General features: G+C 42.8%; 1 protein-coding gene across 1 annotated transcript; it reads left to right on the top strand.

The window, feature by feature from the left end:
• The first annotated feature begins 9,649 nt into the window (after positions 1-9,649).
• Positions 9,650-17,058, top strand: LOC125509722 (sodium/hydrogen exchanger 6-like). The gene is made up of 22 exons (XM_048674746.1): positions 9,650-10,019; positions 12,139-12,190; positions 12,316-12,375; positions 12,457-12,481; positions 12,572-12,657; positions 12,749-12,860; positions 12,951-13,013; positions 13,113-13,132; positions 13,208-13,302; positions 13,472-13,500; positions 14,013-14,044; positions 14,124-14,171; positions 14,246-14,306; positions 14,486-14,583; positions 14,657-14,732; positions 14,833-14,852; positions 15,008-15,105; positions 15,193-15,302; positions 15,377-15,463; positions 15,963-16,042; positions 16,214-16,314; positions 16,747-17,058. The coding sequence occupies exons 1-22, from the start codon at positions 9,806-9,808 to the stop codon at positions 16,782-16,784; spliced, it is 1,605 nt and encodes a 534-aa protein (XP_048530703.1). The 5' UTR covers positions 9,650-9,805; the 3' UTR covers positions 16,785-17,058.
• The last annotated feature ends 329 nt before the right edge of the window (positions 17,059-17,387 follow it).

Here is a 17,387-nt window from a genome sequence, read left to right as displayed (position 1 = left end):
TAACAAACTAGATATGCTTCTGCGGACTAACAAAATGGCAGCAAACATACTAATCAGATTGATTCGTTCAATTAGGGCTTGTTATAGATTATGCCCATCTAATTTATTCCCATCTAATTTATACAAAATGGCAGCAAACATACTAATCAGATTTATACTAACAAACTAGATATATTCCCATCTAATTTATTCCAATGGATTATGCCATGTTAGTACTGAACCTACAGCATTCTAATTACCTGTAACAAATCAGTAGCATACATGACATCAAAGGGATGCAAACTAGATAATTTAGTAGTCTTCTACAGCACAGAACAGTAGGCATTCTAACTTGCAGCAGAAAATCAGTAGCTAGATGACCACCAACAACACAAATCAGCTCAAACACTCGGTCCTCGACGTGGCGTACAGCAAGTAATCAGCCATGGAACCGAGGCCAAACTCTAGCATCACAGAAAGTAGAGGGGAACAAAGGGGTGGAGGGGCTCACCATGGGGGTGCTGCTGCTGCTCATCCATGGTCGGTCATCCTACATCCATCCGGCGACAACTGCTCATTCATGGCAGGAAACCACATCACATCTCAGTCAAAGGGATGGAGGGTAAGGGAAGAAGAAGAAACTGAAGGTAAGAAGACCTGGATGGCGTTGGAGCAGTGGTGGAGGGGCGTCCTCCATGGGCGCCGCCTCTGCGTCCACCACCGGGAACATCTCATTCAAGTCCTTGGCATGCAGCGCCTGCATGCACCAGATTAGATCACAACGCGGCGTCAAAGCTAGAGATCGATGCAACTTCAATTCAAAACTGGATATCAAAGAACAATGTACAGAAGAACTTGCCATTTAGTTCTGCATGATCATCACGGTCTACAATAACAATACAGCATGGCCTTCTAGTTCTGTAGCTAATCAGCGCCAAGAGTAGATCTCCGAGGTAATTGCAGTGCCTTGCAATGCCCCTAAATGCAACAAAGAAGGGCTTGTTATAGTATTTTTACATTCATTCAGGACAGCAGCTTTTCTTTTTCTTGCAAAAGGACAGCAGTTAACAAGTATAATTACTCCCAAGAGAAGGTTTGGAAAACCCAACATGTCTAGGAAACAACTGTTCAGTAAAGTGCAGCGGCTGGATAAATCTATCATGCACATCATTTAAGAGAAAAGTGTTCCAACTAGTATGGAACCACATATTTGTTATCTGTGTATCTACACACCTTTTGGTGTCCTTGCATTTTTTCTTCGTTCGACTAAACAGGACGGGCTGAATGTTCAGAAAAGATGCAAGTGTATGTGGGCTCTTATTTTGTTTACACTCCATAAACAGAAAGAGGTTACTGGCAACTACTCCATGGCTAATTAACCCTTCCCTACAGCACTTATATATGCATGCCCATAACTATGTACTCTCAGATCAGATGTTGCCTAGCTAGCTTGTTTTAAGGATCCTTTCAACCTTGCTATGGAAGATACCATACTTGTAGCAGCAGCATCATGTATATGCATGGCTGGCTTGACTGCCGCGGGGAGTTGATCAAGGACGGTGGTCCGATTGACAGACAGCTAGTCTTTGGCGGTGACCCTGATGGGCATGCCTCCCTTGAGGCGCACAGTGGGGAAGTTGACGATGTGGTCCTCCTCGGCCACCCACCTGCATCCATTCCAATCCAGCGTCATTGTCATTGTCATGTCAGGCAACAAACGATAATACATCATACATATGTGCGATGGATCTCGCCGTCAGCCACACGATCTCGACGCGCATGCATCTCAACATTTTATTGATAACTAGCATGCGGTGCAGTTCCCACTTGCATATAAAACTACCCCTCATGCAATAGGTTATAGGAGTGTAAAAAACAAGTGCAAATCTTGACGGGCGCAAGCTGCTTTATATATATATGCAACCAACAGGCTCATATTCTACTACCTACTGGGTACTGGCCAACGTAATAAAAGGGCCATTGTTGTGGTCGTGGTACTACAAATGCAAAGAAACAAAAACAGCCATGCTGCCATGCCATGCAGCGGCGCCATGCCCTGGTGCGCGGGTCAAAGTGAGAGGCGCATGCGCGCGCATATAGTACTGTGAAGAATTTTGAGCATCAACTAAATTCTGAGCATCAACTAAGACTACTCCTAGAACAGTAACATGGCAGTTAAGCTTGAGGAACTAATAAAGGAAAAAAAGAAAAGAGCATCATGTGCTGTATAAGGTCCAACAGAATTGGCACATTTCCTGCATCCGGTCAGGCCACTGTGATCCCGCGACGGGGCCGCTTGCTACGATGGGAGTTTGGCTGCGGATCTACACTAGAAGAGCAGAGCGGAGCAGCGATGGAAACAAGGTAACAGAGATGGGGGTGAGCAGGGGAAGGACCTTTTGTGGCGTGTCGTCATGGTCGGGGTGGACGACGCCGTCGTTGTCGAGCTCGAGGTCGGACTCGACGATCTCCTCGTCCAGCTCGTCGGGCTCGGGGGTGGGGTCGCGCATGTCCTGGTCATCCTCCTCCTCCTCGTCGTCGTCGTCGTCGATGTCGTCCATGGACCTCGCCTGCCGGTGCAAATCCAACCCAAAAAAAGTGGATCAGACAAGCAAGTAATTTGAAGATCGATGCCGGGGGAGGAGAAGGGACGTCAGATCGGCACCTTGGGCGCGGGCTTGGGCTTGGCGGATGCGGCGGCGGTGGCAGGGAGGGTGGCGCCGAGGGAGGTGGCTAGAGTCGAGGGGGAGGTGGATCGACACGGATATGGGGAGCATCTGCCTCGATCTGGATCGAGGAGAGGGAGGCCACGCGCTGGATCTTGCCGGAGGGGAGGGAGGGAGGAGCAGAGCATGGGGATCTTGGAGCGCGCTGGATCTTGCCGGAGGGGAGGGAGGGAGGGAGGAGAGCGAGGGGAGGGGTGGGTGGCGGCGAGAGGAGGGGAGGTGGGAGGGATTGGGGAGCGCTAGGGTTCGCGGGGGACGAGGGAGGAGTGCGGGCTGTGGCCTGTGGGTTGTTGGGCTAGGTGGGGTGAGAAGGTGAGGAGGGAGCGCTGCCGTTGGATCCGGGTGGATCGGACGGTGCTCGATCCATGATCCGCGTGACATGCCTCTGAACCAATCAAAATAGAGTACATGTGTGCGACGTCCATGACCATCTAAGTAGATCGTAACCGGCTGAAAATAAAGTGCGGATCTCTTTGGCTAAGAGAACCGACTCTTTTGGCGTCGTCTTTCGGCGGTTCCCCTCCGCCGGTGACCTCTTGGTCGTCGGCGGTGAGGAGGGTCGTCGGATCCCGCGTGTGTGGATCATTTTAGCTTTAGGTGGCGATCGGGGGCGGGGGCGGGGGCGGCAATACTGAATAAAGAAGCTCTGGATTTTTATCCGGCAAGGCTGCCAGCAAGGACCTCGGCACGTAGAAGAGCAGGGCATCGAGGAGGTGGTCGCGAGCGAGGAGTTCGTCGTCGTCACCTTCCCAGTGACCGAAGACTCGTAGTCATACCCGCCGTTTTGACAACATTTTGAAAGAAATTCAAAAAACAAAAAAAAACTTCCGCAATGTGGGATTATATCTGACCTAGTTTACACAAAAAATAATAAACATTGACTACAGTAAATGTCTTAAAAACTGTTCTCGGAACCGAGTTATCATGTATGATGATCAATGGCTTTTAAGCCAAGTGTTCTCGGAACCGAGTTATCATATATGAAGATGCATAGTTTGTTCAAATGATCTCATATTATGCACAAGGGTGCATATTGGAATGGCAAACAATGTTGCCTAAGGAAATTTTCATTTTCTTTGGACGAAAAAATCATTTTCCATTTTCCAAGTGCCCAAAATGAGTTTTTTTTTGTGAAGGACCTACCAAATAATTGTTGCAAAATTGGACCAAATCCATTTTCTAAAATACTAGGCCATATTTAATGCACAATTGACCAAATGGTTGGGTGTAAAAAGTTTTGATCCACCTCTCCGGAAAAAGACAAATTTCCGTCGATTCAGTTGGAAGCGGGTCAAATGTGAACTGCGGCTGCCTCATAGTTTGCTATTTATTTTTTTTCCAAAAATCATTTCTAGGTATAAAAGTAGCTATTTAATCAGAGAAACACCAAAAAAATTCCAAGATTAAACCACTAGCTAGGAACGGTCATTCCCGTTGTTTTGACCGCATTTTGAAACGGGCATAAAAAATTCAAAAAAATCAAAAAATTGGGAAACCTTCGCATTGTGTCATTATATGTGGCCAAGTTCACAGGAAAAATAACAAACTTGTAATACGGCAATTGTTTTAAAAAAATGTTCTCAGAAATGAGCTATCATGTGTGAAGATTCATGGCTTTCAAGTCAAATGATCAATCTTATGGCCACATTCATGTCATAGTTTGTTCAAATGGTTTCATATTGTGCACAATGGTGCATATTGGAATGACAAACAATGTTGCCTAAGGAAGTTTTCATTTTCTTTGCACGGAAATTTCATTTTCCATTTTTCGAGTGCCCGAAATGAGGTTTTTTTGTGAAGGAACTACCAAATAAATGTTGTAAAAATGGACCAAATCATTTTTCTAAAATACTAGGCCATGTTTAATGCATAATTGACCAAATGGTTGGGTGTCAAAAGATTTAATCCACCTCTGGTGAAAAAGACAAATTTCCGCCGATTCAGCTGGAAGCGGGTCAAATTTGAATTGTAGCTGCCTTGTAGTTTGCTCAAGCGGGTCAAATTTGAATTGTAGCTGCCTTGTAGTTTGCTCTTTATTTTTTCCAAAAATCTTTTCTAGGTACATAAGTATCTATTTTATCAGAGAAACACCAAAAAAATTCCAAGATTCGACCACTAGCTAGGAACGGTCATTCCCGCCGTTTTGACCGCATTTTGAAATGGGCATAAAAAATTCAAAAAAAATCAAAAAATTGGAAAACCTTCGCATTATGTCATTATATGTGGCCAAGTTCACAGGAAAAATAATAAACTTGTAATACGGCAATTATTTTAAAAAGTGTTCTCAGAAATGAGCTATCACGTGTGGAGAACAATGGCTTTCAAGCCAAATGATCAATCTTATGGCCACATTGATGGCATAGTTTGCTTAAATGATCTCATATTGTGCACAAGGGTGCATATTGGAATGGCAAACAATGTTGCCTAAGAAAGTTTTCATTTTCTTTGGACGAAAAAACCATTTTCCATTTTTCGAGTGCCCAAAAGGAGGTTTTTTTGTGAAGGACCTCCCAAATAATTGTTGCAAAATTGGACCAAATCATTTTTTAAATACTAGGCCATATTTAATACACAATTGACCAAATGGTTGGGTGTAAAAAGTTTTGATCCACCTCTCCGGAAAAAGACAAATTTCCGCCGATTCAGTTGGAAGCGGGTCAAATGTGAACTGCGGCTGCCTCATAGTTTGCTATTTATTTTTTCCAAAAATCATTTCTAGGTATAAAAGTAGCTATTTAATCAGAGAAACACCAAAAAAATTCCAAGATTAAACCACTAGCTAGGAACGGTCATTCCCGTTGTTTTGACCGCATTTTGAAACGGGCATAAAAAATTCAAAAAAATCAAAAAATTGGGAAACCTTCGCATTGTGTCATTATATGTGGCCAAGTTCACAGGAAAAATAACAAACTTGTAATACGGCAATTATTTTAAAAAAGTGTTCTCAAAAACGAGCTATCACGTGTGGAGATCAATGGCTTTCAAGCCAAATGATCAATTTTATGGCCACATTCATGGCATAATTTGCTTAAATGATCTCATATGGTGCAAAAGGGTGCATATTGGAATGGCAAACAATATTGCCTAAGGAAGTTTTCATTTTCTTTGGACGAAAAACCATTTTCCATTTTTCGAGTATCCAAAAGGAGGTTTTTTTGTGAAGGACCTCCAAAATAATTGTTGCAAAATTGGACCAAATCATTTTTCTAAAATACTAGGACATATTTAATGCACAATTGACAAAATGGTTGGGTGTAAAAAGTTATGATCCACCTCTCGTGAAAAAGACAAATTTCCGTCGATTCAGTTGGAAGCGGGTCAAATTTGAACTGCAGCTGCCTCATAGTTTGCTATTTATTTTTTTCAAAAATCATTTCTAGTTACATAAGTACCTATTTAATCAGAAATACATGGTTTTGTGGCGATACGTCGAGGTTTGGGCAGTGGCCTAGGGCCCCAACTCTAGAGCGCGTAAACTCGCATGCCCGCCACATGATCACCGCGTGACCGTGGCGTTGCCATGTGTTCTGGGCGGCCTAGGCATGTCTAGTGGGTTGGGAACTCCCCAGGTAGGTGCTAGGAAGAAAATTACAACATAAGATTCTCACGAGGAGACCGATCGATGCTCAAACATGAATTAGCAGCCAAGTGTTTGATTAGCGGTACAGGAAATGTACATGACTAATGGGCGTGTGTTTTGGCTGAGGATGATCGGTTACTAAGAAGACCGTCTTCAAAAAATTTCAGCTCAAAAGGAGGAGCCTAGGTGGTACTTGCTTTGCAAAGTACCACACTAGACATAAATACGAATGTTGAAGCTGGGCTCAAAATAATGAATGGATTGAGCTGGCATTTGGTGGAGGATGTTTATTTGGGCATAGGAAAGCACTGTAGAAAATGGATACTATTTGGACATGCCAAAGTGATACTTCCTTCACAAACTGTTGTTCTGAACAGAATAGGAAAATGAATATTTTTGAATTATTTTTGAACTAGGCAAGGAAGGTTTTTTTACATATTTGACGAATATATGACCCAAAGAATTTATGGGATTTTTTGGGAATTTTGGGAATGACAGAAATATAGGTTGCTTCACAACCTAGGGCAAAAACTGCCACATGGACATGACACATAGGCAAAACTGATGAGGTGACGCCTAGTCATAGCAACCCACCACAATTTACAAGGCTATGACCATCTATATTGGTCATTAACAACTAGAAATAAGGCAGAGGACTAGCGTTGTTTGCTTTATAACCATTTCGTGTAAGGAAATTACGACCTTTCTGACCAAAATGGTCGCAATGGTTTAGGGTTTGGAGCCCCCCGAACAGCTTTTGACCAATTGGTCTCAAATGGTCATAGATCTATGACCAATTCTTTCAGGGTCACTGATAGAAGGTCACTAGTTGACATATTTCTTGTAGTGCCTCTTGATCTTCAATAGCTTCACCCGTTGCAGTATCATTGGGCACATCGTCTGGTTCCTCTTGATCTTCAATAGCTTCACCCGTTGCAGTATCATTGGCCACATCGTCTGGTTCCTCTTGATCTTCACCAGCTCCCCCCGTTGCAGCATCACCGTATTCAGGGGGCACATAGTTGTCATCGTACTCTTCTTCTTCGCTGTCTTCCATCATAACCCCTATTTCTCTGTGCCTCGTCCAAACATTATAGTGTGGCATGAAACCCTTGTAAAGCAGGTGGGAGGGAAGGATTTTCCGGTTAGAGTAAGACATCGTATTCCCACATTTAGCGCATGGACAACACATAAAACCATTCTGCTTGTTTGCCTCAGCCGCATCGAGAAACTCGTGCACGCCCTTAATGTACTCGGAGGTGTGTCTGTCACCGTACATCCATTGCCGGTTCATTTGCGTGCATTATATATAATTAAGTGTCCAAATTAATAGAAGTTCATCATCACATTAAAACCAAAGTACATACATAGTTCTCATCTAACAACATATAGCTCTCCAGAGCATCTAATTAATTAAACCATACATTGAAACTATGTAAAACATTTCAATGTGAAAACAAATGCGATCATAATTGCAACCAAGGTAACAATTGATCCAACGGCATAATGATACCAAGCCTCGGTATGAATGGCATATTTTCTAATCTTTCTAATCTTCAAGCGCATTGCATCCATCTTGATCTTGTGATCATCAACGACATCCGCAACATGCAACTCTAATATCATCTTCTCCTCCTCAATTTTTTTTATTTTTTCCTTCAAGAAATTGTTTTCTTCTTCAACTAAATTTAACCTCTCGACAATAGGGTTGGTTGGAATTTTCGGTTCACATACATCCTAGATAAATAAAATCTATGTCACATTGGTCGGCATAATTTTCATAAACAATAAATGAACCAATAGTTATAAAGATAATATATACCACATCCGAATCATAGACAGGACGAGGGCCGACGGGGGCGGATACCAAAACCATCGCACTATATAAGATGCAATAATAAAAGTAAGAAAATGATAAAAGTATCTATGTAAACATACAAATAAGAATATTTTTCCTTTCAGAAAGAAGATAAGAATAAGAGGCTCACCACGGTGGTGCCGGCGATGAGCTCGGCGCGGGTGATCGACGGCGGTGAAGACGGGGACGGGGCGTGACGGACCGCTAAACCTAGACAAATATTGAGGAAAATGAAGTTTGGAGGTCGAGCTTGGAGAGGAGAAAGCTTAAGTAGTATGGCTCGGGCATTTTATCGAACACCGTGTGTGCATAGGAGGTGAGCTAGAGCACCACCAAGCCCTCTCCCCCTCGGCCAGAAAAAACAGAGCAGTGTGCTCTGCTCTTACGCGAGGGGGTATATATAGGCATCACCATTGATCCCGGTTGGTGGCATGAACTGGGACTAAAGGCAGCATGAACCGGGACTAAAGGGAAGCCTTTGGTCCCGGTTCATGCCACCAACCGGGACCAATGGTGGTGGGCCAGGAGCGAGGCCCATTGGTCCCGGTTCGTCCCACCAACCGGGACCAAAGGTCCAGACGAACCGGGACCAATGGCCCACGTGGCCCGGCCGGCCCCCTGGGCTCACGAACCGGGTCCAATGCCCCCATTGGTCCCGGTTCTGGACTGAACCGGGACTAATGGGCTGACCCGGCCTGGACCTTTGCCCCCTTTTCTAATAGTGTGGGTTGAATTGGATTGGAATTCAGACACAGTAGGGAGTGCTTAGATGTACCTGATCCACCTAGATTTTTGCTGGATTCTGGACGTCTGGTAAGTTCTGGTGTCCCTGGTGGTAGATCAAGTCGAGATCTGGTGGTAACTTGAGTCCCCCAAGCATTTCTGCATGATTTTGTGAAGCAATTGCTGGATTCTGGACGCTTGGTAAGTTCTGGTATCCCCGGTGGTAACTTCAGTTTCCTCAAGTGTGTTGCATGTTTTGTGAAGCAATTGCTGGATCAAATCGGGGTTGGGGGGGTGGGTGGGTAGGGGACGAAGATGAATGATTGAGTTCGTCGACAGGGAGAGAGAAAGAGGAAGAGGAGGATCGATGGAGAGTGTTTGTTGCCTTTTCTTGCCGTGGAGGTAAGAAAGTTGGGGATTAGGGGAGGCGGTGATGCGTGATGGTTGTGGGCCAGGGTCACGCAAGGGGTGCTGAGATGGGCCTCACGATTGCCTCCGCTCGACGGCTCGGCCTCGCGCGCTACGTGCACTCGGCCTCATGAAGGTGGGGATCGTTCGGACCTTTTGTATAGGTACGAACGTTTGATATGTATCACAGTCCAACATTTAAATACATCTGAAAGCAATAGTCATATCAAATAGTTGAGCGCGCATATCAAATATTTTTTACACACTAGTCCGCACACTCCACACAGCGCGGCCTCTCAGACCCGTCAGATCAACGGGCAAACCGACCCTCAGCCGTCCATTTCCGCAACACCGCAGCAGGACAAGCAGAGAGCATCGGTCCAGTCCGCAACTGGAGGAAAGGAGAGGCGTCGCCACTCGACTCGCCCGAATAACCGGCGAGCGAAGCGCGCGCGAGAGGACGGGCGAACGCATCGAACGAGGCGCCGGAGACGACGGCGGGGGAGGGCGCGCGCCGCGAGGAGGAGGAGGATGAGGATGGAGGCGGGGGCGGGGGCGTACTACGCGGCGGCGCCGCACCAGGGCGCGATGCCGGGGTTCGGCGGGGCGGTGGACGAGCAGCAGGCGGCGGGGGTGGGGATCCTGCTCCAGATATCCATGCTGGTGCTCTCCTTCGTGCTCGGCCACCTCCTCCGCCGCCGCAAGTTCTACTACCTGCCCGAGGCCAGCGCATCCCTCCTCATCGGTACATACCCGTCCATGTCCATCCACCAGCCCTCCATCCCCAGAGGTTCCAGGTCGGAAATGCCGATCGTATCACTGGCAACTAGCTAGGGATTCAGGGATTCTAGTCATGCAACCTCAAGTCTTCGCGGTCGCAGTGGATACGGATTCCCCGTGCGATTTTGATCCCGTGCCTTTGGTTCGGTCGGTGGGTGGGTGAGACGGAGCTGATTGGTTCAGGAATTGGGGTTGTTTAGTGACGAGTGGTGCGCGGTGGTATGATGATTGCGAGGATGTAGGATGAACATTGCGAACCAATCTGTGCGCGCTGTTTTATTTGGACCTTATAGAGTCCATTGAATATGTTGAACAAATTATAAAATGCATGCGCTGTACACGCTGCTGTGTACTGACAGTGTTCAGTTTTACTGCTGCGACTGAGTGTTGGTTCAATTGCTTGTAATTGTTGTGCTCTTTGGGAAAATACCTAGTCATCATGTGTCGGTTTTCTGATTTCTGAGATATAAGATGAATGCTGTGCCATTTGCGTTTATTTTAGTCATGCTTAAAGGATCGGCTACCTTTAGTTGTTGATACTTTCTACTTACCTTATAAACTAGCTAAGTTGGAGTGCTGAACCGCTGCCAAAATGCCATTGATGCATAATGTGTTTAATTCTACACTCAGCATGATTCATGTTTCAAGCTTTTAGTTTGTTAATATATGTCAAAAAAAAAATGTGGCAGTCTAATGTCTTTGCATTCTTATTGGGTGCAACCGTGCAAGGTGATCGGTTCTTTGTTGTAATCCCTTCTGCTTGCTTGTATGGAACGCAATGCGGTTTCGTTTTTTTTTTAAGAATGTGTATACGTATATGGTTATATTTTACTCCCTACGATCCCTTTTGGACTTAACGCGGGAACAAAGGGTGTAGGTAAAATACTAATGCTACCTTTAATTATTTCTACAACTTCCTTTCCTCCCAAAAGAATAAATACTAAAGGTATAGGCTCCGATACAATACGTAGGTCCTTTTGGACTTAGCGCGGGAACAGAGGGTGTAGGCAAAATACTAATACTACCCTTAAATTAGTTCCACAATTTTTTTCTCCCAATAGGATAAATAGTTAAATACTAGAGGTATAGGCTCAATTAGTCAATTCTTGATGAAATTAACGAAGGGCTAAATAAGAACAACATGAGCAAAAGTGCACTGGGATGTGAGAGTGTAGAAGGACTTACATTTTGATTGAAGCTGAACATGCTAGAGGAATTACATTGTGGGTTAGAAGGAGAATTACAGTTGGTAGTACTAAAACACATGCATTCAGGTAGTTTATTACAAATCTTCACTACCTTACCCTCTCTTTGAGTGCCAGTGTCTTACTCTCTGGACTACGTGCTAGAACTTTTGCTTCAGTTCCTAATTATGCACACATTCATCTATACGCCTATTGCATTCCACTCTTCAACAAGGGCTGAGAAGCAAATGTAACCGTTGATTGGGTCAAATCTAGCTAACGGGCCACATTTAAGGGATTCACGGTCTACCGTGGTGTTTGAGCACAGCCATCCACGTGTTTGTAGGACCTTCGCTCTCAGTGGGGGAAAAAAACTTGGGAGCCAATTGAGAGGCCTTTCGGTTAGGAGCGTCCAAGACCACACTGTCTCCATGCGGGCGCAGAAAAAAAAAAGTTTGACACACGACGGCTGTGACCCAAGTAATTTGCCATCCCAACCTTGCCAAGTTGAAAACTTCCTGGATGCAGAGGCTGGCTAGAGAATCACTTCTCTCTTCAATGACTAGTTTTAATTCTGGAGCAAGGTCCATTAACTGTATACGAAACTATGTTACACTAATATAACGTACTCTCAAACTAAGTATTTATAGAGTAAACCTATGTAACAGCTTTCTGTAGACATTAAGCTTTTTTTTGAATTTTTCATTAAGCTACATTTGAAAATTGAAATTGTAATGCTGAGAAAGTGCAAACTACGTACATGTTACTAGCTAATATACCTAGAGTATCTTGAACCAAAGCAGTGCATTGTTATAATAGTTTCTAGAGGTACATTGAAATATGTGTATTAATTGTATATTATACCTTTGTTGTGTAGTTACTTATACTTTCTTATATCAGGAATGATTGTTGGAGGGTTTGCTAACATATCAAACACTCAGAAAAGTACTAGGTATATTCTTGCATCTCTTTTTCCTTTGTCCCAGTTGAAAGAAATCGCCATGTAAATTATCATAATATTTTTAATTTTGTGCGATCTTTGATGTTTGTTTGATCTTTGATTTTGAAATAATTCAGGAGATGGTTCAATTTTCGGGAGGATTTCTTCCTTCTCTTTTTGCTTCCTCCAATTATATTATATCCTTTAATGTATATACCGATTTTGTTTCTTAATTATTTCTTGGGAAGTTTGACATGTTTTACTTGACTGCACCTTACTCAGTCAGGGTTCAACTTAGCACCAGTAAGTGTTGAATTGTTGAGGTCCACAGTACCTTAATGTTCCATCAGTTCCAGGCTCACACCTAAACATTTCAAATTTTGTTTCTCGTAGAAACCATTCTTTTCAAACTTCGGTGCCATCATAACTTTCGCAATCCTGGGAACCTTCATTGCTTCCATTGTTACGGGTCTTCTAGTGTAAGAAACCATTTTATGTTGCCACTTTGCATATTCCTTCCAGTTCCCTCTATTAATAAGCATATAATGTTGCAGTTTACCTTTCTTGCAGCTACCTTGCTGGGTTAATATTCATCATCTATAGGTTGCCTCTGGTCGAATGTATGATGTTTGGTGCTCTTGTGTCGGCAACAGATCCTGTAACTGTTTTGTCTATATTTCAGGTTTCTGCTGTCCCTTCATATACTAACATGTGCAAGTTTAATTACTGCTATCTTAAAATAAATGTTTACATATTCTTCATTGAATTATAGGAACTTGGCACCGATGTGAACCTCTATGCTCTTGTTTTTGGAGAATCGGTTCTAAATGATGCTGTATGCGTCATTTTTTCGTACTTAAAACATGTTATTTTTTAATGTTTTCTACTGATACTCACATATTGCTTGGTATTCACCTACGTTCTGACAATTAAGGTGGCTATATCCTTGTACAGGTGAGGGTGCTATTCCTAAGATTTTCTTTGTGTGCTTTCTTTCTCAATCTTGCTTTAAAATCCCTATTCGTTCAGGACCATGGCATCAATGAGGACAAGTTCTTCCGGCCAGAATATTTTCCTAGTTATCTTGAGGTTTCTTGAGAACTTTGTTGGTTCTATGTCATCAGGTAATGTAATTCTAGTTCATTAAAACTGCTTATGTGTGGAACATTTCTAGTAGATTATAGTATTCGCTTGCTCGATGGGATTATTTTCTCTTAGTTTTCCTTATGGTTGTATACAAACCTGTATCTATCATTCCACATTTGATATTTCAACTACCTTTTTGTTGTGCAGGCGTTGGAGTTGGGCTTATTTCTGCTCTCATATCCTCTACTTTGCCTTTTGTTCAATTAATAGGAGCCTAATTTTCACTTTGTTAATGCTATTTATGCAAGTATGGTGGTTTCCGTTGGTAACCTGTCTATAACAGCATATAGCTGAAACTGTAGTTTATTATTATAGATATAGCAGTCTAGCATGCCACTCTGCAGGCATCTGCACGGTTTTTCTCTGGTTTCTGAGTGTAACTCGGGGTGATCCAAGATTACCCTCAAATGGCGTGGTTATAGTGAACAAAAAGGGGGAAAATGGTTCGAAATGATACGAAAACCAGAACTTGGATTATGGCGGTTAAGTACAAGTGTATAACTTCCTTAACTGTCGAGAGTAAAGTGTATTTCTGTAGGATCGTCAATTAGAACACTTTGTATTGATATAGCCATGATGATAATTTGTATGGTTCCAGAAGGGATATGAATTGCACACTGGTAAAACTGTGTTGTTCTCATTTCTGTTGTGTAGACATGCATGTTTGTGCTCCTTAATTCTGTCGAACCTCTTCAAGTATGCAGAACTTGGCGTAGAGAAGTAAGATCTAACACATCTAATTTTTCCAAAACTAGAGTATATCATATGAGCAACTAAATTTCTTGATTTTCATCTACAGCTTACATAATCTGGAGAGCTGCTTGTTTGTGCTTTTCCCTTACTTCTCGTAAGTCGTAAGCCTATCTACTTTGCACTATGTTTCATTTATAGGTTGATATCAGTAACTGTCTTTTGTGTTAGGTACATGTTAGCTGAAGGCCTTGGCCTGTCTGGCATTGTTTCTATTCTCTTTACCGGGATTGTAAGTTTCAGTTTTGAGAACTCTGCCTTGTATTTCTTCTGTACACTGGAAGTTATACTTAGTTACTGAATTTCTAATGGGATTGTAACACCCAAAATTGACCAGTAACCAAGTTTAACTTACTGGGATCATAAACTCTCAGGCAAAGATACTTACATGATGTTAAATTTTTATTTCAGGTGATGAAGAGATACACATTTTATAACTTGTCAGAAGATTCTCAGCGTTTTACTGCTCGTTTTTTCCATTTGCTTTCATCACTAGCAGAAGCATTCATGTAAGTCAGATTCTACTTGCAGCATGTATAACTAGACAAATTTAGTTAATAAGTTGGTTATTCTTCTAAACAGATTCATATACATGGGGTTCGATATTGCAATGGAACGTCAAAGCTGGTCTCATATTGGATTCATATTTTTCTCAATTGTATCCTTTGATTCTGCACCAACTTGTGATTCTTCTACTTAATAAATATGTTGCAATTTTTGTTGTTTCCTTAGTTTATTTCTTTTGTCAACTAATGCAGGTTTTCATATTAGTTGCAAGGTATCATTCGTTGAACTGATCTTTATTGTTTCCTTATTTGATGGGCATGTGATGTGTCAGACTTGGTTGCTGAACGTTTGGAGAATATGTTCCATTTGTCAAACTTGTTTAGTCTGTTAGGCGCCTTACTAGGTTTCTCATGTCTCGTCTTGAAGGGCTGCAAATGTCTTCTCTTGTGCATACATATTGAATTTGGCACGACCACCAAATTCCCAAATACCTAGGGAATATCAGCTGGCCCTCTGGTATAGCGGTATGTATTGTCATCAAACATGCTCATCGGATCATCAAATAAATACATTCAAGTTTAAGCTACTAGAACTTGGTGTTTCCTGTTCAGGACTTAGAGGAGCTATGGCTTTTGCCCTTGCTCTTCAGTCAGTTCATGATCTTCCTGACGGGCATGGGGAGACAATTTTCACCGCTACGACATCTATTGTTGTTCTAACTGTAAGTTGCTGCATGTAGTTCTTTTAGTAATTCTCTAAAACAACTTAAATAACTTTCTCACTGCAACATCCCAGGTACTTCTGATCGGAGGTTCAACTGGAACAATGCTCGAAGCCCTACAAGTAGTCGGGGATAGTAACCGTTATCGGCACCCGTACGAGGCAAGTGCTTTTGCAGTGTTGAATAGCAATGCATATATACTTTTATATCTAAAATACAATGGTAGGAACTGGCGTAGAGGGTCTTGTAGGTGGACAGGCCACCTGCCCGGTTTCGAAGCTTGTCTGCCCCATTTTAGGGGTGAAAAGGGGCAGTTGGATGTTGGATGCTGAGTGCCTCATATGTTATTCAAATGTGCTGGATTTAATGTCCCTATTTTAAAAAACAATCATTATGTTTCTCCATATATATGGCAATTTAGTTCCTTGAAGAATGTTCACAACCTTAGAGTCAAATGGTGCTAAAAGGAAAAATATAAAATGTATGCTCCCTATTAGGTCAGTGCATACCCTGCTTTTTGTTCACTGTTTGACTTCATTCGTCCTTGTACATTTCACTGCTCAAGTAAAAAGCCATAGTATTACCGGCGGTTTATAATCATTATTTTTTGAGAAAATACTGGTTAATTATGTTTATGAACAGCTCACTTGCTGAATGCAGGAGAATTTTGAGGGAAGCAGTGAGGAAGGGACACCTAGTAAGAGCAAATTCCAATTGAAACTCAGAGATCTCCGGAGAAGGTGCACTACTTAACACCTGCCCTAGAAACTATGCTGCTTGTTCGACTTGAATTCTTCTTCAAGGAGTTCCGTTTTATTAGAATTGTGTATTTGTGTCGATAGCATTCTCTATTGTTTCTTGCTGCAGCAAGGGAGCAGGAGCTTTCTGATCAGGTTATTTTTGTCTTGCAGCACTTCCTCTTTTGCTTTATTGGACAGGAATTATCTCACTCCCATTTTTACCTCTCAACACGAGGACGATGATGATGATGACGACAACGACGATGATTCTTGTAAGAACATATCTAAGTTTCCATTCCTTACTGTGTATAGGGAAAACATCAAGTGAAAATGAGCCAAAATTTGAATTGCGTAAAATTCGGTCATAGAAGTTTTTAAAAAATGTGCAAATAATTTGTAGTATTGTGGAAGGTTTTGTTCTACATCCATGCAATTTAAGGAGCAAATTCAATCTCATCCGCAAGACACGAAAAAGTAAAATGCTCGGTATTGATATGGATTGTACTATTCATTGTTCAGTAAGTATTTGTCTTTTTTCTCTGCACGAATGAGTTATAGTCAGCTCAAAGCAAAGATGCTTCCCCTCCCGCAGAGGCAAAGCATGACAACTGGCTCACATTATCTTAATTCCTTGCGCATATTAAGGTTATGCTCTTTATAACTCGAGTATTCCTTGCTGATTGACTATTGTTCTGGATGAACAGCAGGTGAAGTGTTGGGGATACCCAGGCCCAGCGCCTAGATGTTGGGAAGGCTATAGCTAACGACTGCAAGCACGAAGTGACTAGTTTTCAGCGGATTTATCAAAGTTGGTGTCAGGCTGCCAGATAGTTCAGTGTATAGGGACATTAGGATAGTTCAGCATGTGTGGTAGGAAAGAGTATCGTCACACGCGGAAATTTAATTACTAGGTATCCTGCTTCCTTTTGTGAGGACTGAGGAGGCTTGAAATTTTTATTTTTCCTGCACGTAGCATTTTTGCCTTCTTCATTTAACAGCGCCAGTTGTTGGGTTCACCGGAGTCTCATCTCGCTGTTTGAATTGAGAGAAACTCTTGTGTTGAGAGAGAAACGGTTGTACGAAGCAGAAGGAACGTTGCCATCTTTCAGTTAATACTCGTCAGTACTGCTGATGCTGGTTCGTACTGAAGATGATTCGTACTGTAGCGGAAGAGGTGGCATCAATGCCCTTGATCTACACTCTCCCAACTGTATGTAAACCCGTTCGATTGCGGTGCTTCTTTGGCTTTGGTCCCAGCAACTTGGCCATCACCGGGTCCAAGACATGCTCGGGGTGTGGCGGCTCCAACATGAAAGCTGCGAAGCCTGCGAATTCTTGCGAAATC

This window comes from Triticum urartu, chromosome 5 (genome assembly GCF_003073215.2).
Source record: "Triticum urartu cultivar G1812 chromosome 5, Tu2.1, whole genome shotgun sequence".
NCBI classification, from domain to species: Eukaryota; Viridiplantae; Streptophyta; class Magnoliopsida; order Poales; family Poaceae; genus Triticum; species Triticum urartu.
The sequence above is the reverse complement of the archived record's forward strand: the minus strand, read 5'-3'. Positions and strand labels throughout refer to the sequence as shown.

Coding starts and splice junctions, on each gene's coding strand:
- LOC125509722 (XM_048674746.1), top strand. CDS start 9,806: ATGAGGATGGAGGCGGGGGCGGGGGCGTACTACGCGGCGGCGCCGCAC. Junction 14,172..14,245: donor GTGCTTTTCCCTTACTTCTC/GTAAGTCGTAAG, acceptor CTTTTGTGTTAG/GTACATGTTAGCTGAAGGCC. Junction 14,853..15,007: donor GTTTTCATATTAGTTGCAAG/GTATCATTCGTT, acceptor CTCGTCTTGAAG/GGCTGCAAATGTCTTCTCTT.